The sequence below is a fragment of the Sorghum bicolor genome, chromosome 1, assembly GCF_000003195.3.
Source record: "Sorghum bicolor cultivar BTx623 chromosome 1, Sorghum_bicolor_NCBIv3, whole genome shotgun sequence".
Lineage (NCBI taxonomy): Eukaryota > Viridiplantae > Streptophyta > Magnoliopsida > Poales > Poaceae > Sorghum > Sorghum bicolor.
Window position 1 is genome coordinate 16,999,965 of NC_012870.2, and position 27,897 is coordinate 17,027,861.

At 42.3% G+C, this 27,897-nt stretch overlaps 1 protein-coding gene across 1 annotated transcript; it reads left to right on the top strand.

Moving 5' to 3' along the window:
* On the top strand, positions 51-27,507 carry LOC8065147. Its single transcript, XM_021452555.1, has 29 exons — positions 51-184; positions 293-420; positions 1,322-1,410; positions 3,236-3,359; positions 5,844-6,515; positions 6,600-6,971; positions 7,093-7,194; positions 7,309-7,491; positions 8,993-9,134; positions 9,228-9,409; positions 10,021-10,106; positions 10,593-10,641; positions 12,769-12,835; positions 12,917-13,398; positions 13,484-13,583; positions 13,714-13,847; positions 13,970-14,037; positions 14,123-14,342; positions 14,874-15,089; positions 15,191-15,343; positions 20,950-21,003; positions 21,079-21,287; positions 21,371-21,437; positions 22,706-23,022; positions 24,245-24,425; positions 24,500-25,918; positions 26,010-26,792; positions 26,882-26,953; positions 27,132-27,507. Exons 2-29 carry the CDS (start codon positions 346-348, stop codon positions 27,150-27,152), a joined length of 6,639 nt encoding a protein of 2,212 aa, XP_021308230.1. The 5' UTR covers positions 51-184; positions 293-345; the 3' UTR covers positions 27,153-27,507.

Sequence of the window (27,897 nt, forward strand, 5' to 3'; positions counted from 1 at the left end):
GGGCCGAACAACCTCGGACCGGGCTACCGCCGTACGCCGCATCTGTTCACCTTCACCCCGTGTGCTCTCTCTCTCCCCCCCCCCCCCCTCTCTGTCCGACGGCTGGGTGTTCGCCGCCGCCGCCGCCCTACGCCAGGTGCCGAGGCCTTAGCCGGTCTCTTTGCCGGCGACGAGAACCCACCAGGTATTCCCACCCCTTCTCCTCCCTTCCTGCTGTGCGAAGCCGAGCACCCAAACCCTAAATTAGCTAGCTATCTGGCTATGACTGATCCCTACTAACTTCCCTGCGCAGACGAGCTAACGGCAACACCGAGTCAAGCCGTCCGGGCTTAACAGTTCGCGGCGATGGGCCGCCCGGAGCCGGTCGTGCTGTTCGCTCAGACGATCCTCCACTCCCAGCTGGACGAATACGTCGACGAGGTGCGGTTCCCCATCCCGTTTCTTCTCCCCTTTAATGTGCTCTGTAATATCCGACCAAGCTAGTGCTGGGTGAATAAAATGCTCTAATAGTTTGGTAGACTGGTGTTGGTACATGCAATGCACTTGCATGGTTAGGCAAGGTTGAGAACAAGAGGTAATTGGAGTGATTTGATCTTAATGCACTAATTATGTAGATGAAGCGGTATAGTGAGGAAAATATTGTACCTAATCATGCTAACTAGGTTTAGGTGTCACGGATTACAGCTAGCTATTATTTACTGCTAATGAGACCCTATACGCTGGACCAACTATTTATTGTCCCTGTTCGATACAATCGTCTGTATCTTAGAACCTATCCTTATGATATTTTCACTAAACTGTGAATGTAATGTTGAGATATGAATTTGTAGAAACTTGCACAGCAGATACTCAACCTTGGGACGTTTTCCTCTAAGACTAGACAGTGTGTAGGAATACCTATGCTTCAAACTCCTTTTGTGATCTCAACCTTGATGTCTGCACATTGCAAGAGTGAATTCAAGCATCGAGAATCCTGGCGCCGGGTAAGGAACATGCCTTGGGGCTTGCTCTAGGAGAAAAGTACACGGTCCTACTTGCAAGTGATATGGGGACTCTGCTCTGGGAGAATAAAATGATATTTAATTCAATAGTTAAGCATCGTTAGCCGCTGCAGCTCAAATGGAAAATGAAGCATCGGTCATCGTTTGGTATTTGAAGCATCTAATTGGATTTAGAACATTGCGGCTAGTCTAAGCCAAGAATCTAATTTTGAGCTGTCAATGATTGCAACTAACAAATGTCGAGATAAAGGGAGTGGCATTCTCTTAAGTCTCAACCTCATATATGTTTCTTATTCTTAAGTGCACCTTACATCATGCAGGTGCTATTTTCTGAACCAGTTGTGATCACTGCTTGTGAGTTTCTTGAGCAGAATGCATCTCCTTCTACACCAAACATTTCCCTTATTGGGTAAGAAGCATTTCTTTTGAATCTTGTTTTTTGTTCTTACGGCACTCCTGCATTTACGATACTTTTTTTCTAATCAACAAAAATATGATCCTGATGTAAAGGTTACTTGTGACAGAATGTGTCCTGCAGAAGAGTGCCCTGTTGAACTTATTTGTCTATTGCAGTTTATTGAAAACAGGGATAACTTTTTGTTGTGTTAGTGGATTGCCCACCTCTTCCCAATCGCTTAAGCTTTTGGGTTCATTTGGTTGGTGAATTAAACATAACATGGTATCAAAGCCAGAGGTCTCGAGTTCGAGTCCTGGTAGAGGCATCTTTTAAGTCGTCCGCTCCCTTCGTTATTTCCACGTTTGCACCTTGTTCTAGCTGCACGTGAGTGGGAGTGTTTTTAAGTATTAGTGTTTCCCCATCTCCTCCCAATCGCTTAAGCTTTTGGGGTTCATCTGGTTGGTACATGAAACCTAACACTTTTATATCATCTAGTGATCTTGATGTTTGGACCGTTTTGATATATTGGTGATACTCTGCATATATTAAATATGTTAATTACCTTCATTTGTCCATTTGACCCTTGAAGGTTTAATGCCATGCCTTGCCAACTATTTAGGTGTTCGATGGGAGTGTTCCTTTTGCTTTTGTACTGTAGAACAACAGCTAAATCAGATAAATTATTTATCAAATGCTTATATTTCTATGAGTAAAAGTTGAAAAAGATCCAAATGTTCGGAATGATTTTATTTTGTTATAGATAATATGTCTCGAGGATAATATGTTTTTTTACAATTCTGAAACATGCTGAAAACAACAATGGCTGCATCAAACTTGGATTGCATACAAGTTTGCTTATGCCATTTAACCTAACTACAATCATAATAACAATGATAGATAGTTTAAAAAAATTCCCTAGCACTAATATGAAGAGAGGGAGGGAGGGAGCATGAGATAAGTTCTAAGGATACCACCAAGACTCTAAAGCTTCAAAAGAATATTTCAACTCTCTGTTTTATCTTTTTTTTTTTTAAAAAAAAAATCTTGTAAATGGGACTACACATCTGAATTTCCCATGTATATGGGCCATGCCTTACAGCTGACAATTTTCAAGAACCTCTGTAAACTATATAAGGCATGCCATTTTTGAAGAGTTTAAAGTTTTTATTTAGTCATTTTCCCCACAGGGTATGACCTACAGACTAACTTTATATGCAGAGGATGCCAATGATTTGTAATGGTTCAGCTTAACCTTTTTCCCATAATTACTTCTCGTTTTGTTGTCTCTAGTGGTAGGAAGATATTCACCCTAGCTCATGATACATGTTTTATACACGTAAAAGCACCCCAGAGGGAGTAAACAAACATAGCGTACTAATCCTTCCCAAAGCTTTAATTGAAATGGCGCAAGGGATAGGGGATACAAATTCTTATTGGTTTGCTCGAGGAAGGTATAGTTGCAGGAATGAGGATTCGTCTTCCTAGGTCAAAGGCCGGGTGGACATTCCCTGTCTCGTTCTGCATATCTTTAGGATAAAAGAAAAAACAAGTAGTAATGTTAAATTATAGTACCTATTCAGTTCATTAAGCCTGAGGCAATCTTCTTAAAACACTTCTTTTTTCCTTTTAAGATTTAATACAACTTGTTGGTATTGATTGATGCTTTTGTTTCTTAGGAGTAAGATTCCGGTTCCTTCAGTTTAGATTTCCTAATATAATTGTACTGACCTGTGCGAGGAGCATGTGCACACATCTTTTTTTAATTAACAACACTGCTTTTGCTTATGTTGATTGATGAGCCATGTTCCCTTACTACTACTGTTGTTGTTATATCCAGTGCTACATCGCCACCTTCATTTGCTTTGGAAGTGTTTGTTCACTGTGATGGGGAGTCTCGATTTAGGCGTCTTTGCCATCCTTTCTTATATTCACATTCTTCATCCAATGTGCTAGAAGTTGAGGTATGAATAAATTCATAGTTTCTAGTTTGTCATGTTCTCTTAACTGGCACTTCTTATTTTGTTGCTATTTTTATCCATATCTTGCTGAGGTAAGGATTGTCGTAGTCCAGGTGGGGTAAGGATCCCATTGTGTGAGGGTAGGAAGCCTGTCCTTTGTTGACTGGTCAGGAGCTCTTCTCCTATGCAGCTCGCCAAGAATCTGGGCGGTTGAAGAAAGAGGCTGACCCAAAAGAACATTTTGTATATTCCTTATGAATTTCAAGGTTATTTAGATGATTGATAGAGAGCCTCTGAAATTTTGTTGTCTAATCTTTTCAAATTTCAACTCATCGAGATAATGTTCTGGCCAGCTAAAATATCATGTAACTGATCTTATCCTAAGAAGCTAATTTATCACTTATAGAGAAACAAGAATTCTTGTTTAGGATATGAATTAGTTCTAATTTTGGCTGCAGCCATCGCAACACTACTTCAGGTTTTGTTCATACCACACTCTGGGCCTAAAAGCCATAACAATGTTTCATCTTTCATGTTAAGTTAGTGAGATTTTCCATATTGGAAGTCCTAAACCCTGTGCACTGTCCTATCTGTTGTACACAAAAAAATATCTTTAAATCTAGAAATTGCAGTTAAAACTTGTGATCATTAAACTGCAAAGATTCACATTATCCAGATGAATAAAAAGAGTGAGCAGATAATCCCATCCTCAGATGAATAAAAGAGTGAGCAGATAATCCCATCCTCACTGGAGGATGCTATGTGGTGCATGCACAAATAAATCCACAGATATTCATTGAAGGTGAACATGGTAGAACCCATCAGAACCATCTAATTTCTCTTTAAGCAGTTTCGATATGATAGACTTTCTCTTCAGATATGGTAAACTATTGGCTGAACAGGATTAGGAACCATTGATCTGAAATGTGAAAAAATCTCATTAACTTAACATATAATATAACATTGTTATGGCTTTTAGGCCCAGAGTGTGGTATGAACAAAACCAGCAGAACTCTCTCAACTGAGGATGGGATTATCTGCTCACCCTTTTATCCATCTGGAAAATGTGAATCTTTGCAGTTTAATGATCAGTAGTAAGTTTTAAATGCATTTCTAGATTTAAAGATATTTTATGTGTGTATGACAGATAGGACAGTGGATAGGGTTTAGAACTAAAAATAGTTGTTTATTCCAGATCTATAAATTGCCCTAGTGATTGTAAGACCCTGAACTTTCTAGAGTCTGACTTTCGATTCCTTGAACTCAGAGCTGCAAAATTATTTAAAGATTCTTTGGGAACTGTTTAATGAGTGTTTATAAAATGGTTTAAGTTGTTAGTTAAGGTCTTATTTAATAGTACAATCCTTGTTTAGTTCTGCCCCCAATAAACCATATTAGGATTTGAGAAAATGTTTCGAAGTATACTTTGACTATTAGTACGTTGTCTTACAATATATTATCAATTACTACATACCAATCTCTATCTATCTATATCTATATCTATATGTCCTATAATCCTAAACCTTACTAGAATTCTATCTCGACATGCAAACCATCCACACCAGCAGCCCACTAGCACATGCAATTGTGGCACCTATCTATTCACGCAAGCCATCCACCTCAACAAGCCACATCATCCACTAACATGCATTTATTTGTCCACGTCAGCATACCACACCATCCACTAAAATTCATTTACAATCCCTGCAGCAGCCCGTGGTGTATGCTTCTAGTGTCTTTCTAAAATACATGTGAAATACAAACCAATTGATGCATCTTTTGTGCATTAAATAATAAATATACATATATTTTGACTAATGATGTCAAAGTTTGACTTTTTTGAATTCTCATACTACACCATATATTTTAAAATGATGGAGTAATAGTATCAACTACTTTGTTCTTTGTTTTTTTAATCTTCTTTTGTGAAAAAAGATATGATGAAGCTCATCATTTTGTGTTCGAAAACCAGATTTTCAGTATCCTTATTTTATCCTAACAAACAAAATGTGGCCCTTATTAAAAAAAATTAAAATGTGGTATTTAAACTCTATTTGACAAACGACAAATGACAATTTTTGTAAAACTGAATATCCAAGCAACCATAAGTCAGCAGCAGTTCTATGCTTTCTAATTGGTAGTCATGAATAATATTACACCTTGCCTCAAACTAATTTACAGGTCACTTGTGTCAGATGTCATTTTACTTTTCTCTTATTGAGCTTTCTAGTAACAAAGAATTTCTTTACACAAAAAAAGATTTTCTTACTGGGCATTGGCAATTTATAAGTTAATAAACATTGAAAATACAGCCAAACATGTTTGAGGACTTCTGTTGCTCTTACTTAGTATAGACTGCCTTGTTCTAGATTTTCTGCTGGTTATCTAAATCATGTGGTAGTATCTGTCACATCTGCTTGTCTGATATTGTGGGGCATGATTCTTCTTTCGCTTCACACGAATTTCATTGTTTTTCTTAATTTGCAGGCTATTGTGACGAACCATTTAGTTCTGCGTGGAACTTATCGCAGCCTCACCCTTGTAATATATGGCAATACCGCCGAAGACCTTGGTCAATTCAACATAGAACTAGGTCTGGACCATTCTGTTGCGAATGTTGTTAGCTCTCCATCAGAGGGAAAGCTTGAAGACCTCCCACCAGCGCTACTTTCATCCAAATTGTCATTTGAAGAATCATTATCATCATTGAAACCATTGAGTTTTCATGCCACTGATGTTGACTTATCAATTGAAGCGAAGAAAGTCTTACATTTGGCTCTGAAAATGTACCAAATGTCTGATGTGGAAAATCTTATTCCTAACCTAAGAAGCGCAGTTCTCTCAGCTATTTCTAAATATGTGACTGCTAGTACAAACCATATTCTACATACTTCGAGTCAAGACTCAGCAAATTCTTTCACCAAGAGTGATTTTGATTCTCAGGAAATTAACAATATTCTTGCTGAAGCTGGTAATGAGCTCTCTGAAATTTGGAAAAATGTCCATGCTGTTACTGACAGTAATCTTTTCAATGATAATGGTTTTACCATTGGAGGAGATGAAGACTTGCCCACGACCAAGATTCTAATTGAGTTGTTTAACCAATGTTTCCCATATTACAAGAATTTTTCTTTACTTGATCTACAATGTCCTTCTCAGGTATATCATGTGATGTTATATCATTGGCTACACATCTATTTAATGTTCAACATTTTTTTTAATCTCACGCCAATTCGATTTCAGAACAAATGGTTGGTCCTGTCTTTGAGTTTGGTTCTCCTGCTATGCTCCTCAAAAGAGAGTTGCTTTTATTTTGTTGATACTGGTGGGATGGAGCAAATCATTAATCTGCTTTGTTGGAAGACACCAAAATCTGCAGCTACCACATTGCTTCTCCTAGGTATTGTGGAGCATGCTACTAGGAATGGTTTTGGATGTGAAGCTTTCCTGGGATGGTGGCCGCAAACTGAGCACAGCAGTATACGTGTTGCCAGCAGCAATGGCTATTGCTCTTTGCTGAAGCTTCTACTGGAAAAGGAAAGGCATGATATTGCCTCTCTAGCTACGTATGTTCTACAACGCTTGCGTTTTTATGAGATACTATCTAAATACGAGGTTCGAAGTACCCCCCCTCCTAACCCCTTACTGACCGATCTTTGTATTCAATCTTAATGCATTGTTTTGTAGTTTTATATATGATAACGTTGGTGATGCGAAGCTCTTGGTTGTTTTGCAGTCTGTGGTAGTCAAAGTGATTTCCAATCTTCAGGCTGATAAAGTTTCTACTGATGGAGTTCCATTTCTTATTTCTGCTAGTGTCGAACTTGCTGAAATGCTGGTAAGACTATCACTTTGTCCTTTTACAGTCAAACATTCTTTACAGCTGTATGTAGTGTCATCTTCAAAAGTGATGGGCTACATTGTGACTTTATGTTGACAAATGCTGATGCAGAAATTGATAATTTGTTGTGGCCCTATTGAAGACCCGTCACCAGTGGCTACTGCTAGAAGATTATTTAAGTCTGAACATTTGGAAGGCTTGCTTTCGTACAAAGCAACAATTGATCTTATAAGTTCGTCTAAATACAGTTTTTTGCAGTATGATACTGATCCATACTTATTGTCTCTCATCCAGGTAATGCTGTTAATTTGCATTGCTGTTTCTACACATATTTTGTACCTATGTGGTCTGAGCTTGATTATAGTTAGGTTAATACTCGTGTCAATTTGCATGATCTTCTCTGGCCTTGTTTAGTTGGCATTTTTTTTTTTGTTTTTGGCTACTGTAGCACTTTCGTTTGTATTTGTTAACAAAAGATTCGTCTCTCAAATTACAGGCAAACTGTGCAATTAGTAATTTTTTTATTTATATTTAATGCTCCATGCATGTGCCGCAAGATTCGGTGTGATGGGGAATCTTGAAAATTTTTGGGAACTAAACAAGGTCTCTGTTTTTATGTTATTATTTTATATAACTTCATTGTCCTATATGACACAGTTGCATGTCTGTACCTATATGCTCTGACTGCTGTTTTGACAGGCTATGAATGCTTTGTGCTCTCAACATTTTATGTCTGTTTCTAGGAATTAGGGTCTAAACCTTACTAGCTCTTTGATCTTATTAGTCTTAACATCTCTATTATGGTGCTGTCTGGGGCCAAGGTCTGACACAGCTTGCATTGGGTTGAGTTGAGTCAGTAGTCCTTGTTTCTCTTTTCTGTTTGTTGCAGACTTTCTACTTCTTTGATTGTGTGTTATAACTGGATCTTTATTCTTGATGCAACGATACACAGTTCTCTCATGTACTTGAGAAAATTTTGTGATTCTATTCTATTTCGCTGTTACAATTCCACTGAGGCTGCTGTAACCATTGTATCTCATTTGTTCTTTTCCTGTTAGCCTTTATTGGCCTTTCTAGGATTCCACAATTTCCAATCAGAACGGGTTTGATCCATCTTTTGCATTCTGATATAAAAAATTATGATGACCTGATGGTCATACCATTCTTTATCTTGAAAATAGTAAACTTTTGCTAGCTATCCAGGCAACAGTCCCAACCATAGGAGCAAGCATATCTGTTCTTTTGATTCTGATGCCAAATTGAAGCTAATATAGTACCACTCTCTGTCCCAAATTATAGGCCTTTTTGGCTTTTCTAGGTACATAGCTTTTGTTATGCACCTAGATATACAATATATCTAGATACATAATAAAAGTCTTGTATCTAGAAAAGTCAAAACGGCCTATAAATTGGAACGGAAGGAGTAAATAAGTTTGGCAACTAGAAAATGATTTGGAGAATATGTGATCTCTGGCGTTGCCTAACTGGGCAACTGAATAAAGCAAATTGATCAACTGCAAAATCACACAAGATGAAAAATATTTTATTGACCATCTGTTGATTATCCATTTAACTACTTAAAAGCACAAGATTAGAAATATTTTAACTTAACTTCATAAACGAAATGATTTATGGGAATGAATTCTTCATAAACGAAATGATTTATGGGAATGCATTCTGCAATCTGTTGATTATCAGTATTCATAGACGTCATAAATGCACTTGTTTTATAAGCTTACAGCTGAATTCGTGACTTGAGATACAATTTCTTCACTTCTGTGTTCTTTATATGCAGGAACGAAGTTTTTTTCCTCTGTCAGCCGCCTTATTGTCATCACCTATATTGCATTCAGCCAGTGGCCCTGCTGCCGAAATTTTGATGGGGATAGCATCATCAATTGAATCTCTTATCCTCTCCCTCCTCTTTTGTCGTTCAGGTTTTGATTGGCATTTTACCTTTCTTAAACTGGAAACATCTTAATCTCCATTTTCATGAAATTCTGACTGAACTTATTCTTTTATATTCCCAGGGTTATCATTCTTGCTCAGCCAACCTGAAGCAACTGAGCTTATAGTTCTTTCTCTTCAAGATGCAGAAAATATGAATAAAGCAGAATGCATAACTCTTCGACAGGCTTTTGTTCTTTTATCAAAAGGGTTTTTCTGCCGCCCAAAAGAAGTTGGAATGATCACAGAATTACATCTTAAAGTGGTTTGTGCAGGCCTCATTGCATTATGCTTATTCAATTTCTATTGTTTTATAAGAGCTTTTTCACATGAACTTGGCTTTGTGCTGCCATGAAACTAAAATATATTAGATTATGCAATTCACTTTTAAGAATATGGACTCTTTCTAAGGGGATGCCATTATGGTTATGGAATAAAGGATACCATGAAGAAAGGATAAACAAGAAATTATCTCTAGTATTTCCCTTCTCCACATCTCCATCTCCTGCACCGGGCTAGACAACAATGTTCTGTGTGTGTTTACACATGTTTTTGTGAAATCACTCGGTTCATCATACTATGTATCATTTTGTCCACACTATGAATGCAGTTACATATACTACTCCCTCCGTCCCAAACTATAAGACGTTTTGGCTTTTCTAGATTCATAGCTTTAGCTACGCACCTAGATATAAGTTATGTCTAGATACATAGTAAACATTATGTGTCTAGAAATGCCAAAATGTCTTATGATTTGGAAAGGAGGGAGTATTAGTTATATTGTGTCACTTGTAGGAGCATAATTTGCACGCAAATAATTGATCAGATCTGAACTGTATCTCTTATTTCTAATGATAATAAGATTCTTCTCTATAGGGAAGTGCTGCCAATAGGATACTCTCAGTTCCTCCAAACTCTGATGAACTTTTGTGGGTTCTTTGGGAACTCTGTGCCATTTCAAGGTCAGTATTGAAGATAGTGTTACATTTTGCATATGAACAGTTGTGTAAAAGAATAACAAGAGGCTGCAAACTGAGATTATCTTCCAATTTTGAGTCCAGTACCCTGCTCAAATTTTTTTTTTTCTGACAAAATTATCTTTTCCACAATAATCAATAATAGAACACCACACTGATATTATCTGGATGTCCAGTGATGCATCGATTTCTAGTTAAATACCTGCAAATTTTATATTTTTAACTAAGACTTATATCTAAAATTGAAGATGCCTAGTTAATTTCTCTACACAAAGGTTTGCACTTCTGGAAAGGGAAAGATTCTTGTTTCAAACGTCTTTATTTGTAGACTTTTCAATGACTCCATACGATTTTCACCACATACCTTTGCACTTCTGGAAAGGGAAAGATTCTTGTTTCCAACATCTTTATTTGTTGACATTTCACTGACTCCATATGATGTTCACCACATAGGTTTACATTGTGATACAGGTCTGATTCTGGTCGGCAAGCATTATTAGCTCTTGGGTATTTTCCTGAGGTACACTCTGTTTGTCTACGTCTACTATTCTCTTACGGAAGTTATTGAGGGAATTACCTGTGTGCCACTAAAAGACCTTGTTCACCCATATGTACTACAGAAAAATCCTCCTCATGTACCATGGCGTCAAGTTTCTGTGTTTCCCTGTGCCACTACTGTCAAGTTTTGCCTACGTACTCCCCCTGTCCTGAAATATGAGGGATTTTCTGTTGTCTTAGGTCAAACCATACTAAGTTTGATTGAGTTTGTAGAAAAGGACAATTACAATATATACAATATCAAATGAACTTTCATTAGATATAATATGAACTCTTTGATGTGATAGATTTTAGTACTCTTCTTACAAACTTGGTCAAACACTCGAACTTAGAATAGTTTGACTTAGGGAAACTGAAAATCCATGTTTTTTTTAGGACGGAGGGAGTAATTGTTAATCATGTGTGTGGTAAAGATTGTATTATGCTTTAGTTCAGTAATAGGCTGCTTGTTTTCGTTCCCCATGCCATTCAAACAACATACTACAGCCAAAGAAACACACAAAAAAAAGACGCTAGGGGGCGCTCCTTGGTGCAGAGACAACACAGCTACAGCACACACTGGTGGAACCATCCATTCCATGGCTGTGCTTGGGTATTGGGTTATTCAAGACTTGGGAGAACCCGTTCACCACCTGTGGGGATGATTGCCCTGCTGCAAGCCATCGTCGTCGGTCAGGCTCAGATCAAGTAAAGCAGATGAACAAATATGTACTCCCTCCATACTCGTAAAGAAAGGGGCTGTTTAGTTCCTGAAAAATTTTGCAAAGTTTTCAAGATTCCCTGTCACATCAAATCTTGCGGCACATGCATGGAGCATTAAATATAGATAAAAAATAACTAATTGCATAGTTTGCCTATAATTTGCGAGACAAATCTTTTGAGCCTAGTTAGCCCATGATTGGACAATAAATGTCAAATACAAACAAAAGTGCTACAGTAGCCAAAACCAAAAGTTTTCACCAACTAAACAAGGCCAAAGTCGTTTTGGACAAGGTTTGGGTCAAACATTGGGAATATAAATCATGAATAACTTTTAAGCTGTTGAGTTTGGAAATATGAAAACCATATGAATAGATTTGTCTTGAGAAATACTTTCATAAAAATATACATATACCACTTTTTGATAAATATTTTTATAAAAATAAGGAGTCAAAGTTAGGCTTTGGAGACTGTGTCGTTGTCCTAAACGACTTTCTTTACGGGTATGGAGGTAGTATATGGAAGATGGAGAAGAGCATGCTCACTGAAGCAGATGAAGACTACCTGCAGCGGGAGGATGATGTGACAGACAATGGTGAGGTACATCATGCGCATAGGGTCCACAGGATTGGGCCGCATCTTGTTCATGTTCCCCAGGGATCTTTGGGCACAGGCACAGCAGCTTGTGGTCATCATCCCCTGCTCCCTCCACAGCATTCGAGCTGTTCATGAACGCACCGATGCCACTGCAGCACTTGCTCTGTGGCGTTGGCATCTGCTCATTGCTTGAACGCGAACGGTACCACACCAGCACTCCTTGTTGTAGATGCAGTTGGGGTGTCCGCATGCAGTCTGTCGGTGATGTGCTGCTGTGCTCATCGGGGACCGTCATTGCTGAGACAACAGACATGTTGCAAGGCTAGGTGCCGACGATGTGGGTACATGCATCGGCAAGGGCCTTGTGCCTGGGATTCCGGTGGCGAGGCTCTGCTTCCTTGCCTGCTCTGGTCTCTCGTTGACCAGGGAAACATAGCGTGTCAGCCTCGGAAAGACAGCTTGCCACTGTGGCCATGGCTATAACGAGGATGATAATCTTGGCATAGGGTCAGGGTCAACTCCAGTCAAGGAGAAGGGTTATATCTCCTTCAAGCAAGGGCAAAATTGTCTGCTAAAGCAAAAAGTAACAGCACAAGTAGAACTAACGGGTGACAAGTAGGCAGAACTTGACAGTATTGGCACTGGAATGGAAAATTGGAAGCTATGGCACATGAGTTAAGATATTTCTTTTTTTTTTATTTTACATATGGGCGAGCAAGTTTTTTTAGTGGCACATAGGGAATTCTCTCAAAGTTATTTGGGTTGTTGAGTGATGTCAATATTTCTGTTGCAGGCGATATCAGTTCTACTGAGATCTCTCTCTTCGTATAAGGATCTTGATTCAGTCATGGCTAAGAATGGTTGAGAATCTTCTGGATCCTTCCATTTGATTTAGTGCTGTATTCATGAGCTTACATGTCTTTGTCTCTGTCTAATCTCAGGAGGGTCGCCATTGGGTCTTGCAATTTTCCATTCAGCTGCAGAAATTCTTGAAGTTTTGGTTGCGGATTCAACTGCTTCATCACTTAGATCATGGATTGGGTTTGCTGTTGATCTGCACAAGGCTCTGCATTCATCTTCTCCTGGTTCAAACAGGAAAGATGCACCAACAAGGTTGCTTGAATGGATTGATGCTGGTGTTGTTTATCAGAGAAATGGTGCTCGGGGCCTTCTTCGTTATTCTGCTATTCTCGCATCTGGTGGAGATGCTCATCTTTCTTCAGGAAATGTGCTTGTGTCAGATTCAATGGATGTAGAAAATGTAGTTGCAGATTCAAATAGTAGCTCAGATGGTCTGGTCATTGATAATCTTCTTGGTAAACTTGTTGCGGATAAGTATTTTGATGGAGTTGCCCTATGCAGCACTTCTGTGGTCCAATTAACAACCGCTTTCCGTATCTTGGCATTTATTTCGGATGATAAGGTAAGAAACTCATGCTCAGGAAAAACCCATTTATTCATGACTTATAGTTCGCGATGACATGCTTACCTTTTTGCTATCTGCAAAGGCCGTGGCGTCATCCCTTTTTGAAGAAGGCGCCATAACTGTTATATACATAGTCCTGATGAACTGCAAGTCTATGCTTGAGCGTATATCAAATAGTTATGGTGAGGGCAACATGTTTTATATTTTTGTACTGTGACATGGAATTTGTGACAGCAGTATATCTTTAAATTCTTGTATTCATGAATCTTTGTGTGCTCTTTTTTGTCCTAAAACTTCAAAATTATTCTTCAGATTACCTTGTTGATGAAGGGGCTGAACTGAGTTCTACCACGGAATTACTTCTAGATCGAACTCATGAGCAAGCTATTGTTGACCTCATGATTCCCTCACTTGTCTTGTTGATAAATCTCCTTCATATATTACGTGTAAGCTGCACTTCCTATTCTCTGTGACACGATCAACATGGATATATCGTATGCGTATGAGCACAACAATTGTTTCAAACTGATTTTGTGCTTTGTTTTTTTGGGTTATCTTTTCATTGCAGGAAACAAAAGAACAATACCGCAACAAAAAACTTCTTAGTTCTCTTCTGCAGTTGCATCGAGAAGTTAGGTTGTGCATATCACGTTCCATTTTATACCTCCTACCCTTCCCTCTCAATCTCTGTCTAACAATGTCTGCAATTCTATTCTTGCAGCCCGAGGCTAGCAGCTTGTGCTGCAGATTTGTCCTTCATGTTTCCTACTTTTGCTATCGGTTTTGGTGTTGTTTGCCATCTTATCACGTCAGCACTTGCTTGCTGGCCGTTGTATAATTGGGCACCTGGTCTGTTTCATTGCCTTCTTGAAAATATCGAGGCTACTAATGCGTCCGTACCATTGGGCCCAAAGGCTGCTATTAGTCTGCTTTGTCTTCTGGTAAGCATTTTGGCCACTTTTCCACCTCTGGGACTGAGGATTGGAGAACGAATGGACCATCCAATCCTAAGTAGGACCTAAAGCTATTGTTTTGGTTTGTGGAAGAATATATGCTCCGTCACCATATCATCCTTAGTAAGCTTCAACCAATATCGTGGGTTGTGGCACATGTCCTCAAACCTAATATCTATTTTGAGATGACTATAGATTCCCTTTTCTTTTTCCCTCTGTTCTAAATTATTGTTCACTTTAGCTTTGTCCTAAGACAAACTTCTCTTTGACCATTTTTTGGAAAAATATATTAACATCTACAAGTTCGAGTGAATGCATTATCAAGACATATTTCAAAGGGAATCTATCTAATGAAACTAATTTGCTACTATAGATGTTGGTACATTCTATAAATTGGTGAAGAAATTTGACTTAGTAGAAAGCTAAACTGAACTATGATTTGGAGCAGAGGAAGTAGTATTGATGCCATCTTTATAGTTTTTCTCTACTGCTGTTCTCATATCTTGTGTGCATTGTAAGGGTGATCTATTCCCAGATGAAGGCATATGGCTATGGAAAGTTGAACTTCCTTCTCTGAGTGCCATTAGATCTTTGAGTACTGGAACAGTGCTAGGGCCTCAAGTGGAGAAAGATGTGAATTGGTACCTGCATCCTGAACATGTGGCCATATTACTTGTGAGGCTGATGCCACAACTTGATAGACTTGCTCGTATCATTGATAACTTTGCTACTTCGGTATGTACTGCTCTGATTTCTTTTGCTTATCATATCATATCACTCTGAAGCAATGGCTTCTTTTCTTTATCAATTTTTACATAAATCATCGTATATTGCAGGCGTTGATGGTCATACAGGATATGCTTCGTGTTTTCATTGTTCGTGTTGCCTCAGAAAAGATTGAGTGTGCAGTTGTTCTTCTACGCCCTATATTTATATGGTTAGATGATAAAGTTGACAAAACTTCCCTGTCAGAGAGAGAGATCTTTAAGGTATGAGAATGTGGAGTGATTATACTCGCATAATATATGTGCCATCACTTTAATTTGGTGATGTAAATGCATTACTGTTGGAATTCTTGGAGTTAGGGGTGGGCATTTACCACATGAGAAATACAATTCATTGTTTAACAAGTTCTTGAAGGCCAGCTATTTTTTTTGTATGATTGTATGATTTTGTTGCATTTTCCCCCTTTTTTAGCAAGGTCAATGTTAGAGCTTGCCTATATGCTGATGCAAGCATTTCTTTTAGGCACAACTCACTTATCTATTGGTGTCTTCTGAGTTTCACCTAAATTGGTTAGGTTCCTGGAACAGGGATCAATCCAAAGCCTTGTTCTGGTTTCTCCTTTTTGTCTGGATGCTTTGGTTTGCTTTTCTTATTTTTTTTCCCCTTTATGTGCTTGAACATACTAAACAATCAGTTCCGCTGGGATAACCCACAAAAGACCTTGCTGCTTGCCACTGTGGTGCTGGCGTGTCCTGAAAATTTGGTAGATTCTGTTTCAGAACTAATTTTCTTAATTGGGCCAACCCTTGACAGGGTAGCATATAGAGTTGCCATACATGGGCCTAACCTCATGGGCCTATAATACACATACTCTAACACTCCCCCGCAATCTGAACTGCCGGCGCAGCGGAGTTTGCAGTCTGGACACAAAAAGAAGTACAACACACGAGCCCCCCACAGACGCAACTAGCCACTGGTGATGTTGAGGTTGGAGCGGAACTCGGTGAAGGTTGAGGACGGGAGACCCTTGGTGAAGATGACGGCGAACTGGGAGGTGGTCAGGATGTGGAGGACCCGAACATCGCCGATGACGACCCGATCTCGGACGAAGTGTAGATGGATCTCCACATGCTTGGTCCTCTGGTGTTGAACCGGGTTGGTGGAGAGGTACACCGCACTAACGTTGTCGCAGTAGACCAGTGCGCTCCGTGAGAGAGGGCTATGGAGCTCGGCAAGGAAGCCTTAGCCACGCCGTTAGCCACGCCGTTAGCAACAACGTGGTATTCTGCCTCGGCATTGGAGCGTGAGACGACCGGCTGGCGCTTGGACGACCATGACACCAGGTTGCCGCCTAGGAAGGCGGCGTAGCCGGAGGTGGAGCGGCGAGTGTCCGGACACCCGACCCAGTCGGCGTCAGTGTAGACGACGAGCTCGGTGGAGGCCGACCGTCGGTGAAGGAGGAGACTGAAGTTGACGGTGCCGCGGAGGTAGCGAAGGATCCGCTTGAGAGCGGTGAGGTGTGGCTCTCGGGGATCATGCATATGGAGACATTTGCTGAACTGCATAGGTGATGTCAGGTCGGATGAAGGTGAGGTACTGAAGTGCACCGGCAAGACTCCGGTATGCAGTGGGATCTGTCACCGGGGTATCCTCAGCACAAGTCAGTCATCCCAGCTCGCTCCAGGATATCAAGAGTGTACTGCCGCTGGTGAAGGAGTAACCCGACAGGATGAGGCTCAACAGTGACCCCGAGGAAGTGGTGTAGCTGACCCAGATCCTTCATAGCAAACTCCTGCTGAAGTGAGGCTATGATCCGGTGAAGGACTCACTGGAGGCTGTGAGGACAATGTCATCGACATAGAGCAGCAGGTATGCAGTCTTAGCGCCATGGTGATAGATGAACAGAGAAGTGTCTGACTTGGAAGGCAGCAAACCGATGGTTCCACGCCCAGGGGGCCTGCTTGAGGCCGTAGAGAGATTTGTTGAACCGACACACCATGTCGGGACGAGAAGAGTCAACAAACCCCACCGGCTGGCTGCAGTAGACTGTCTTAGTGAGAACGCCATGCAGGAATGTATTCTTGACGTCCAGCTGATGCACGGGCCACCCGCGAGTGAGAGCCGGCGAGAGGACCGTGCGAGTGTCCCCGGGGTGGGATGGGCAACCGGCGAGCGGGGGCACGGCCCCGGCGAGGGGCATGGCGTAGCAGTACCTGCATGAAACACCGGCAAAGGTGGCTCGACCACCGGGTCAGTGGGAACAGGGAGGAAAGGTCAAGGTCCAAGGTGGGGGCGGAAGTGGTGGTGGTGGAAAAGGGGAAGACAGACTCATCGAACATCACATGGCGAGAGATGAGATGCGTTGTGAGGTAAGGTCGTAGCATCGGTACCCCTTGTGATCTGGGGAGTACACGAGAAAGACACAGAGGGTCGAATGGGAGCCAGCTTGTGTGGAGCGGTGGCGGTGGTGTTCAGGTAACACGCACACCCGAAGACCCGAAGGTGATTGTAGCGAGGAGGGGTACCAAAGAGAGCGTGGGGTGGCGTGGGAGCTGGACAGGCAGCGGAAGGAAGGCGGTTAAGGAGGTAGGTGGAGGTGTGCAAGCCCTCAGCCCAAAAGCGAGCAGGAAGCGAGGCTTGAAGGAGAAGAGTGTGCACGGTGTCGATGGTGGTGCGAATCATGCGCTTAGCCTTGCCGTTCTGAGAGGAGGTATACGGGCAAGACATGCGCAACTGGACACCGTGAGAGAGGAAGAAGGCACGGGAGGTGGAGTTTTCGAACTCCCGACCATTGTCACACTGGACTGCCTTGATGGTGAGGCTGAACTGTGTGGACGCCCAAGCGAAAAAGTGGAGGGTCATGGGGAAAGCATGACTTTGCACGTAAAGGAAAAGTTCAGGAATAATGCGAATAATCATCAACCACCACAAGATAGTACTTGTATCCAGAAATATTGATGACAGGAGATGTCCATAAATCGCAATGTACAAGGTCAAAAAAGTGGGGCACATGAGAAGAACTATGAAAAGGAAGATGAACATGACGGCCTAGTTGGCATGCATGACACAAATGCTCATCGTGTGGCCGAGTACATCGAATATCAGAACTACGACTGAGCTGCATCAGGGCATCACGTCCAGGATGCCCGAGGCGCCGGTACCAAGTAGTGGAAGAAGTAGTGGTGGCGAAGGCAACTGACAAAACAGACGAAGAAGGCGAGGCAGATGCCAGAAAGCGAAGAGTGTAAAGGGGCCCTGTGCTGTCACATCGGTGCAGAGGACGCCTGGAAGCCAAATCCTTCACAGTAAGACCAGAGGAGTCAAACTCTACAGAACAGGAATTGGTAAAATGACGAATTGAAAGAAGGTTGTGAACCATAGAAGGTGCAACAAGAACGCCAGGAAGACGAAAGGAGCCATGGGGGCAGGCGGCACCCACAAATGTGATAGGAAGACACGACCCATTAGCGACCATAATGGACGAAGGAAGAGAGGAAGACGGAGGGTGAACAGAAGAAAGTATACCAGGGTTAGGAGTGGTATGGTAAGTAGCCCCAGAATCGGCGACCCACTCCGGCCCAACAGGGGGCGTCAGGGCCATGGTGCTGAAGGAGTTGGCCAAGGCTGCCTGGTCCCAACCGGTCGGCCCAAGCGAGGTGCCGGGTGGAGGAGCCCACGTAGACGCGGAGTACGCGCTGAGGACCGCCGCCCACGAGGTCGCTAAGGGGAACCCCGGGGGAGCACTGGCGAGCATGGCCGCTGGCGGGCGAGGCTCCCCACCGGTGGTCTGGAACGACCACATGGAGATGCGCCCTGACCATGGGTTGTGGAAAGATGGCCAGGGTGCACCCCGTGGAGTTGGCGGCGTCGTGTTGCCCCCACGACCTGCTCCACGTCCCTTGCCACGGTGACGGCGGCCGCCATGGCCCCCCACACCCCTGCTCGGCCCGGGAGGGAGAGGACCAAGAAGTGACGACGGTGGTGGCGGGGCCGGACGAGGCGGAGTAGCAGTGAGAGCAGTCGAGGAGGACGAGGACCCCGACACGGAGGTGGACTTAGGCTGGAGGCGCTGAGTAAGCTCCTCCATGGCAAGGTCATCAAGGACCTGCCGAAAGGTGGGGAAGGGCCGCTGCCGGGTGATCCACGTCTGGAAGTAGGCGTAGCGATCACTGAGCCCGCGGAGGACATTGAGAACCAGGATACGGTCCTCCACGGACCAGCCGAGGTCGCCGAGAGAGTCCGCCATGACCTTCATCTGGCGGCAGAACTCGCTGACGGAGAGGTCGCCTTGGACGAAGGTACGGAAGCTCGCGTCGAGTCGCAGAGCTCGGGCCTCGACGTTGCCTAGAAATTGGCCCTCGAGCGCCAGCTGGGCCCCGCGTGCGCTCGAGTGTTGCGGACGAGGTGGTGGAGGTCGAGGGAGATCGTCCCGAGGATCCAGGAGAGGACAATGCTGTCGAGACGCAGCGACGCGGGGGTCTGGACCGCGACCGAGGCGTCGAGGAGGATGTGGTCGTCGAGTGCGTAGCGGCGGAGTGTGAGGAAGACCAGGTCCCGCGAGCGGGCGTAGGAGGGCGACTCAGGCTCGAGGACGACCGGAACGAGGAGGCGGATGTTCTGGACACCCCCGGCCTGGTAGTGGAGTTGCGCCACGAACAGGTCGGCCGGATCGTGCCAGAGGACCGCGGTGTGAGACACGCGAGGACCGGCCGTACCTGAGGACGTGGCCCTGACGTCGGTCGAGGCAGGGAGGCTGAGGAACTGCTCCGCTTTGGCGATCTGGCGGGCCAGGGCATCGGCCGCATCGCGCTTGCGCTCCCAAGTGTGGGCGGCCTCATGCACGCGAGCCCGGCCCTCCGCAGCCGCAACACGAGCAGTGACGAGAGCGGAGTCAGGACGATGGGACGCGGGCGGTGGAGGCGGGGCGGGGAAGGGGGCCGCAGCCGGGAGCAGTCCACCCGCGCCCGCGACAGAGCAGCCACACTTGTGCTTGCGGCTAGATCAGGCCCGGCCAGCGCCCCGGGCAGGGCAGGCCCCCTAGGTAGAGCTCCTGCGCTCTTGGCAGGGCAGGCCCAGCCACAGGCATGCCGAGGCCTGCCGTGACGGCGGCGGCGACAGCTCTGGCGTACGCAGCGGCGATGTCGGGCGCATCCTCTGCTCTGACGCTGAGTGGAGCCGTATCCGCGTCCGCTCCCACAACCGCGGCCGCGGGATCCTTTGCAGCGCCCGCTGGGCCTGTGCGCGCAGCCAGAACGGCAGCCGCGCCGACGGCCAGGGCGGCGGCGGCGCCGGCAGAAGTGGAGGTGGTGGTGCGGGTCTGGGCGGCGCTGTACGCGTGATTTGCGCCCAAGTTGAGATGGGGAGGGGAGGGAAAGAGGTGAAATAGTTGGGAGGAGGAGAAGTCCAGACGGCCTTGGTTGCCGGCGGTGGGCGGCGGCGGCGGCTGGATTGGGCAGGGAAGAAACCCTAGGCTGCTGATACCATGTTTCAGAACTAATTTTCTTAATTGGGCCAACCCTAGACAGGGTAGCATATAGAGTTGCCATACATGGGCCTATAATACACATACTCTAACAGATTCTGGCATGAATCTCCTGCCTGCATTTTGAGAAGTTTCTGTTCTGAACTGTATGGCACATTCCTAGATGTGCTCTCTTGAATCGTCTTTCGAAATCGATCAAGCATCAAACTTCAGAAAATTCTATTTGTGTGCCAATTTGACAATGAAGCATGTAACACTCGGTTATTTTCTTGGCATCATAGAACGGTTGAAGGAGCCTCTTTTCTATTTTTCCTCAAATTCAGTTGTCATCATTTATTTGGTAAAAACTCAGCATTGGCAACCTGAAGTTCTTTATGCGTTTTCCAGGTGCATCAGTTGCTTCAGTTTACTGTAAAATTGTCTGAGCATCCTACTGGCAAGGTGAGAGGTTCTTTGCTATCTATGATTCTTGGAAGCTGTTTCTCTCGTGGTCCCTTCTCATTTGTCTTAATTCAGGTATTGCTTTGGAGGATGGAATTCACAAGGATTCTTCGAAAGTTACTACAGAATTGTAGCCGATCATCTTTTTCAGATGATAATCAGACTTTTGGAAGGGCGCCCTCTAAGAATGACCTCATGCTCAAATGGAGGATCCCTTTATTTAAATCTATTGCATGTGTCTTTAGTATCGATACGTCTAATAATGAGAAGGCTGTTATTGAAGAGTAAGCACACAATCATGTCGTTATTTGTTTAGAAACATATTTCTTATTTATGTACTAAAACTAATGTTTTTCCATCCAACAAGGTCCCTGAATGAGAAATCTGTTCATGAATGCTCTTCTGTCATGCAACACCTTGTGATGTTCTGCCAGGTACATTTCTTTTAGTTTGTTTATCATTAGTCTATTATTGTGGAAACATGGGTTTTGATGCGTATTAAAACACTATTCAAAATATTTTACTTGTTTATTTGATCCCCAAGCTTCGCTTCTTGATGTCAATATTGTCATGTTCTCAAGTTATCCTGCTCTGAAGGAATTAGATATGATTTGAGATGACCCTGTGTGTTTTGATTTGGCCTGAGAGGTGGCAATTAGAACAGACAATTAGGCACTTGTTGGTTCCACATGAAATTACATCATAATTTTTTGTAATGTTGGGCCACATGGTAATAATGGTGAGAACTTCTGGAGCTTTCAATTGTGTTTTGAGTCACCTAGTTTATATGGCAAATACTTGTAGCCTTGTAGGAGGGTAGGTGCTGGGATTTTGGCACACTAATACATTTGGCATGGAAAACCTCAAAAATCAGCTAAGGAAACCGTGAAGGTGTTGACCTGGGATGCTGAAATTTTTTTGAAATATCTGCTGAGTGCTGACTGTTGCTTTTCTGATTTTCTTCTGTGCCAAGGTTTTACAGACCTTATTATTGAAACTGTAATTCCCTTTGAGTCCAAAGTAATGTATGCAATCATCTTAAGATATCCCAGTACATGCATAAATTTTGGTGTACAAACTTATGTTTATTCAGATTTCGGAATAAGAAATACCTGAATGAAAGAGATATGAACTTTAGAAATTTAATTATTTACCGTACTGCATATTGTCCTTTTTTAATGTCCTTAATGCTGTGGGAAAATAATAGTATGTTGGAGAAGTTAACAATTGGAAATTATACTCATTTTGATAAAACACTATGGAGAAGTTTTAAAAAAGATCTAAAAAAACTTCAGCAATAAATGAGGCAGAAAATACAAATAATAGGTGTGACAGTGTAAACATTGAACAGTAGATTTGCTCTATTGCACTTTCATTTCTTCTTTCTTTTTTGTATCTGACAGATGGGATTATATTTGTTCTTGAGTGTTATATGGATGCTGAACATTCTCTTGCCTGTAGCTGAGATGTCTTTGAGCATATTTGAAAACTTGTTAGTTTGTTTCCACCTGAAGTACTACTTCCTAATGTATTCATCACTGTTTTAACTGAATCGTGTAATATGCCACTCTAAATTTGAAATCATTAACAAGCTATATCTTTATTAAAAAAATTAACATCATTCTTATATCTTCGTTCAAATTTAGTTTATCTTATTTCTGTGATTCATAATGTTTACCGTGTTATAATATAAATACCCCAGGTTTTGCCTGTTGGACGGGAAATGTTAGCATGTTCGTTGGCGTTCAAGGAATTGGCTGCTTCTTATACCTGTAGAAGTGCAGTAACTTTGATATTGTCACAAATACATACTTCCAACAAAGATGTTCTTGAAAAAGATGAGAGTGACCCTAACCATAACTTGCCAACTCTGGATGGTTGGAATTGCTTTTCCTCATTGTTCAATTGCTGGAAGAAGCTTGCAAAATATATTGGTTCTAATCAACCAACGGATTATTTAGTAGAAACTATTTATTCCTTGACACTAGGTGCTATCACCCTCAGCCAGTATGGTGAAAAGTAAGTGTTGCATCCTCTAATTCCTTTTAAATGTTTCAATAGCATTTAATCCACAGAAGATTGTATAGAGGTATTATTTGCAGTTATATGTTGTCAATGTTCATTTGGTGAGGCCATTTTATTTAGCACACTTGCCTTTTGCTGTCTCTTTCTGTTTGTTGAGGTAGTCAACATATGCTAATTTCTACAGAATTGTGTATATTGTGTTTACCTTGTGCCGTGTCTGTGGGTCATGCATGTTTGGGGAATGGGGGAGATAGCCATCTCCATACACCCACAATCCATGTTGGATCCTATTATCTATACATATGGGTATAAGACCATCCATTAGGATCCTGAGCTGTCAGATTCCATGCTGTCACATCATGCATGCATGGCCCAGCCTTCTCCATTTCCATTTCCATTTCCATTTCCTTGTTTAGTTCCAAAATATTTTGCAAAATCGACACTGTAGCTTTTTCGTTTGTATTTGACAAATATTATCCAATCATAGACTAACTAGGCTCAAAAGATTCGTCTCGTTAATTTCGATCAAACTGTGCAATTAGTTTTTATTTTTGTCTATATCTAATACTTCATGCATGTGTCTAAAGATTCGATGTGACGGGGAATCTGAAAAATTTTGCAAATTTTTTTGGGAACTAAACAAGGCCATAATTTTCTTCATTTCTTATTTTTCCATTTATTGCTCTTCTTGAATCATGTACTCATTATTGGTATAATTTATCCACTTACCCTGCTCTCAAAGTTAAAACTCTTAGTGTGCCTGCTGTTTCTGGTCCATCCTATCCGATGCCCTCACTCCTGCATTCACTGTGAATCCTCCTACTAAAAAAATGCATGAGTTTCTTCTATTCCATTGTACATTAGTCTGCATTTTAGTGGTCTGCTTTGATTTAATCCTTGGCATTTGTGTTCACTGGAAAGTTCAGAGATCTTTTCAATTGCCTGTGATGCGCGCACAGGATAGTGAAGAAGTAATACCTATTTTAATTTTAATTTTAATTGCATGTGATTTGTTCGCAGAGCAAGTAACGCTATATACTTGTTTTAATATCTTTAAACAAACTTGTTGTATTCACAGTGAATTTTTAACATGATTGGGTATTTAGCTGATTCCTGTGCTATTTGTGTTGGCTTGCAATTTGTTTCTTTTTGTATATTTAGGGTTCATATCAGAGTAAATCTTAATTGACTTTTAATTATTGTCTTGCTGTTGTAGTCTCGAGGGTCTGTTAATATTGAGGTATCTATTTGGGCTCCCTTCTGATCCTAGTGGTTCCTTGGAATCATCTGGCGAGAGTCCAAGTGAGATTGAGTTATTCATGAAGACATCTGAAGAGAAGATATGCCAGAGCTTTGAAAATTCAACGACTGTTGATGGAAAGACTCTTTTACACAAGGTATATAGCTTCATTACTATGTTAGAATATTTTTGCTCTACTGTCCTGTTTCTAATATTGATGTCAATTCACAGCTATTGAATTCGATCACATTACTACGCTCAATTCTTGAGAATTCTGGGCAATCCGCAGATTCAGTTCAGATGGTTATTCAAGAAGGCACTGACTCACTGTCAGAAATTGCTCACTCTGTTGTTATGACAGCTGATCTGATGCCATCCCTAGCCAATGTGTCAGTAAAGGATGAATCGCCTTTTCTCTTCTCTAATGTGTGGAAGGTTATTGTTGATTCAGAAGAGCCTCTTGACTGCCAAGAGGGTGAATTTGCAAAGAGACTAGTTTGGGAGTTGCCTGATTCTTCTCTTGATAGACAACTAACACCTGGCCAATCTGCCAGGAGGAAATTAGCACTGGGAGAGAGTGCAAGTAGGCGTGTAAGGGATAATCAACTGCCTGAACCCACTGGACAGTTCTCGCGAGGTTTAAATACAACCAATGCTTCTTCAGGACATACACGAAGAGACACTTTCCGTCAGCGGAAACCTAACACAAGTAGACCGCCTTCAATGCATGTAGATGACTATGTTGCAAGAGAGAGAAACATAGATGGTGCAAGTAGTGCGTCAAATATTGTGAACTCTACTCCACGGGGAACGCTTAGTGGAAGGCCTCCATCCATTCATGTTGATGAATTTATGGCAAGGCAGAGAGAACGTCAAAATCCTGTGCCGGCCCCAACAGGAGATGCACCTCAACCTAAAAGTCAGACAGCAAGTTTAGATGGCAGTCTTCGTACTAAGCCAGAGAACTTGCGTCAACCCAAGACTGATCTCGATGATGATCAAGAAATTGAAATTGTTTTTGATGAGGAATCAGGTTCAGATGATAAACTTCCTTTCCCTCAACCAGATGATAGTCTCCAATCACCACCTGTCATTATTGGGGAAAATTCTCCTGGCCCTGTCATTGAGACAGAAAATCAGGAGAATGAAAGAATTCCCTTTTCCCAGAGGGCCACATCACTCCCAAAGGATGATGAAAGTCCTGGCGTTGACATTTCTTCCCAGACTGCAATGCTTTCAGAACCTAACAATTCTTTGGAACTGAAATATTCAGTTTCTAGCCCAGGGAAGAATTCTTTTCGTGATCATGCTGAAAAGTCTAATTATCCTTCTATTGGTGTGTCTGGGAGATCATCTGTACAAGCAGATCATCAACATTTATCTCGTAGACATGAAAAGAGAAGTCCACGAAAATATTCTGAGACTTCTCTATCAAGTGGATCCCATGGGCATGAGCATAGACATTCCAATAACCATCCACCTCTGCCACCAATGCCACCTCCGATTTCATCGGTGCCCATGCAAAATACTGATTCAGCTAATAGGCAGTCATCTTCCTTCAGTGCTAGAGATCGACCAACACCTAGTCTTTCTGGTTATCCTACACAATCTTTTGACTCTAGTATGCCTAGTGCTTTCACAGGCCTTCAGGTAATTTAACATAGGAAAGCTTTAGTTATGCAACTTCTTTTCTGTTTTTATCTGTTAATTCAGCTTTTGAAATGTGAACTTGCTTTTGTAGGGTCAAACTCAATATATGCTTGCAGGCGCTGGCGGTTCATCAGCGAATGATTTACCCAATGCAGAGGCCAAGCTTCTATGGAACACATTTCCAGTAAATAGGATCCCTCTGGAGACCTTCAGCTCAGGTTTATCTGCTCGTCCGATGCCACCCCTTACACCTTATTCAGCTGTTGCTACTCAACATGCTCCGATGAGCTCTAGCTCTCCAGCAACCCTGTATAACCAAGGGAGTGTTGTCCAGCCTTCTCCAACTGCTTCTATTATTAGTGATTCAAATCTAGCCATGAACTCGAATCTGCTGCCATCATTTGCATCACAATTTCTGATGGGCAGGCCTTCAATGCCGACTCCGTTTTTTGGCACGCCTCTCCAACAGGTTCAATTCTCATCTGGTCTTCCACAAAATATTTCTAACTCGCAGCCTTCTGTCTCCTCAGTACAACCACGGCCACCCCCACCCCCACCCCCACCACAGCAGCCACATCCTTCTCAGACACTTCAACAACTTGGTGCTATCCAATTACCACACCAAGATCAGCAGCTGCCATATCCCCAGAGTGCTATCTTGCCACAAGTTCCATTGCAATTTCCTAACCAGCTACCCATTCCTCAACTACAATTGTATCATCAAAGCCAGCAGGAATCTGGGCAAACACTGAGGCAAGTTGGCGAACAATCACAGCTTCAGAACCAGGGTATGCAAGCTGATAGTTTCTCACAACAGCAGCAAGACTCAGGGATCAACTTAAATCAGTTCTTTTCATCTCCAGAAGCCATTCAGGTAACATTTAAATTTGTTTTTATGAAACTACATTTTGGGATGAACTTAATGCCAAGGAGACTAATAGTCATAACTTTTAATTCTTGCAGAGTCTACTTAGTGATCGTGAGAAGCTCTGCCAACTTTTAGAGCAGAATCCAAAACTCATGCAAATGCTCCAGGTAAAATCTTGTGTAATGTAATTCAAGTAGTCTTGATCCGCTGGAAACTTCTTTATGCTGAGTTTGATTGCACCTGCATTTGGGCACCTAGAGGATCGGATTGATTGTATGTGTACCGTTTATTCTCAAACTGTGATGCCTATTGATTTGAGATTTTCTTTTCTTGCATTGCTAACAGGATCGCATTGGCCAGTTGTAGCCGCCACTGGAGGTGCTATTGTGAGTGAAATCTGATGCTGGGTCTATTGCTAGGTTCCTAGAGTCTGGTGGTGTTTCGTTTTTGGCTATGGATGTAGCTAGATGAAATCAACTGCTGGCTTGCTATTGCAGCAATAGTATTGCTAGTCGCTGAAATGTATTCCTATGTACATTATCTGTAACTTTGTTCTGTGTAATGTCAATATTTGTAATATTAGTGCGTATCTAATTTATCGTTTTAAGTTTATCTTTAGTGGTTAGATCATGTGACGTGCGCAGCGACGGGAAAAAAATGACGCTCGTAGTCACTCTAGTCAGCAATGGTTTTTGACTAACTACTTGTAGAGTTCTGAATATCCTGTTGTGGTCGTGTGTATTTGGTTGCTTTAATGCTCGAAAATGAATGCCCTCCAAGGGTATTGATTCGGATGCAAATCATCGGCAATCCTACGCATCCGTTCCTGATAAATAAAAATCAATATTAGAGGGAAGAAAGGTCTACTTAGAAACAGTTTTTACGCAACGGTCTGTTTCAGTGGTTTTGGATGTGCTGTGAGCCTGTGACCCATCTCTTGCCTTGATTGATGCAGACCTTCACCCATTAATAATAATAATAATAATATAATGCCTCCAAGGCTCCTACACATGCAAATAGGGGTCCAATTTCTAGTATGATTCTACATTCAAGTCGTAATAAAATTACAAATTCTAATAGTATGACTATTACGACCTGTACCTGTACTTTA

What these genes read in the sequence shown, in the direction of transcription:
- LOC8065147 (XM_021452555.1), top strand. Translation starts at nt 346, where the DNA reads ATGGGCCGCCCGGAGCCGGTCGTGCTGTTCGCTCAGACGATCCTCCAC. An exon ending in CATTTATTTCGGATGATAAG is followed by an intron (nt 13,399 to 13,483) that starts GTAAGAAACTCA and finishes CTATCTGCAAAG; the next exon opens with GCCGTGGCGTCATCCCTTTT. An exon ending in CTGAGCATCCTACTGGCAAG is followed by an intron (nt 21,004 to 21,078) that starts GTGAGAGGTTCT and finishes GTCTTAATTCAG; the next exon opens with GTATTGCTTTGGAGGATGGA.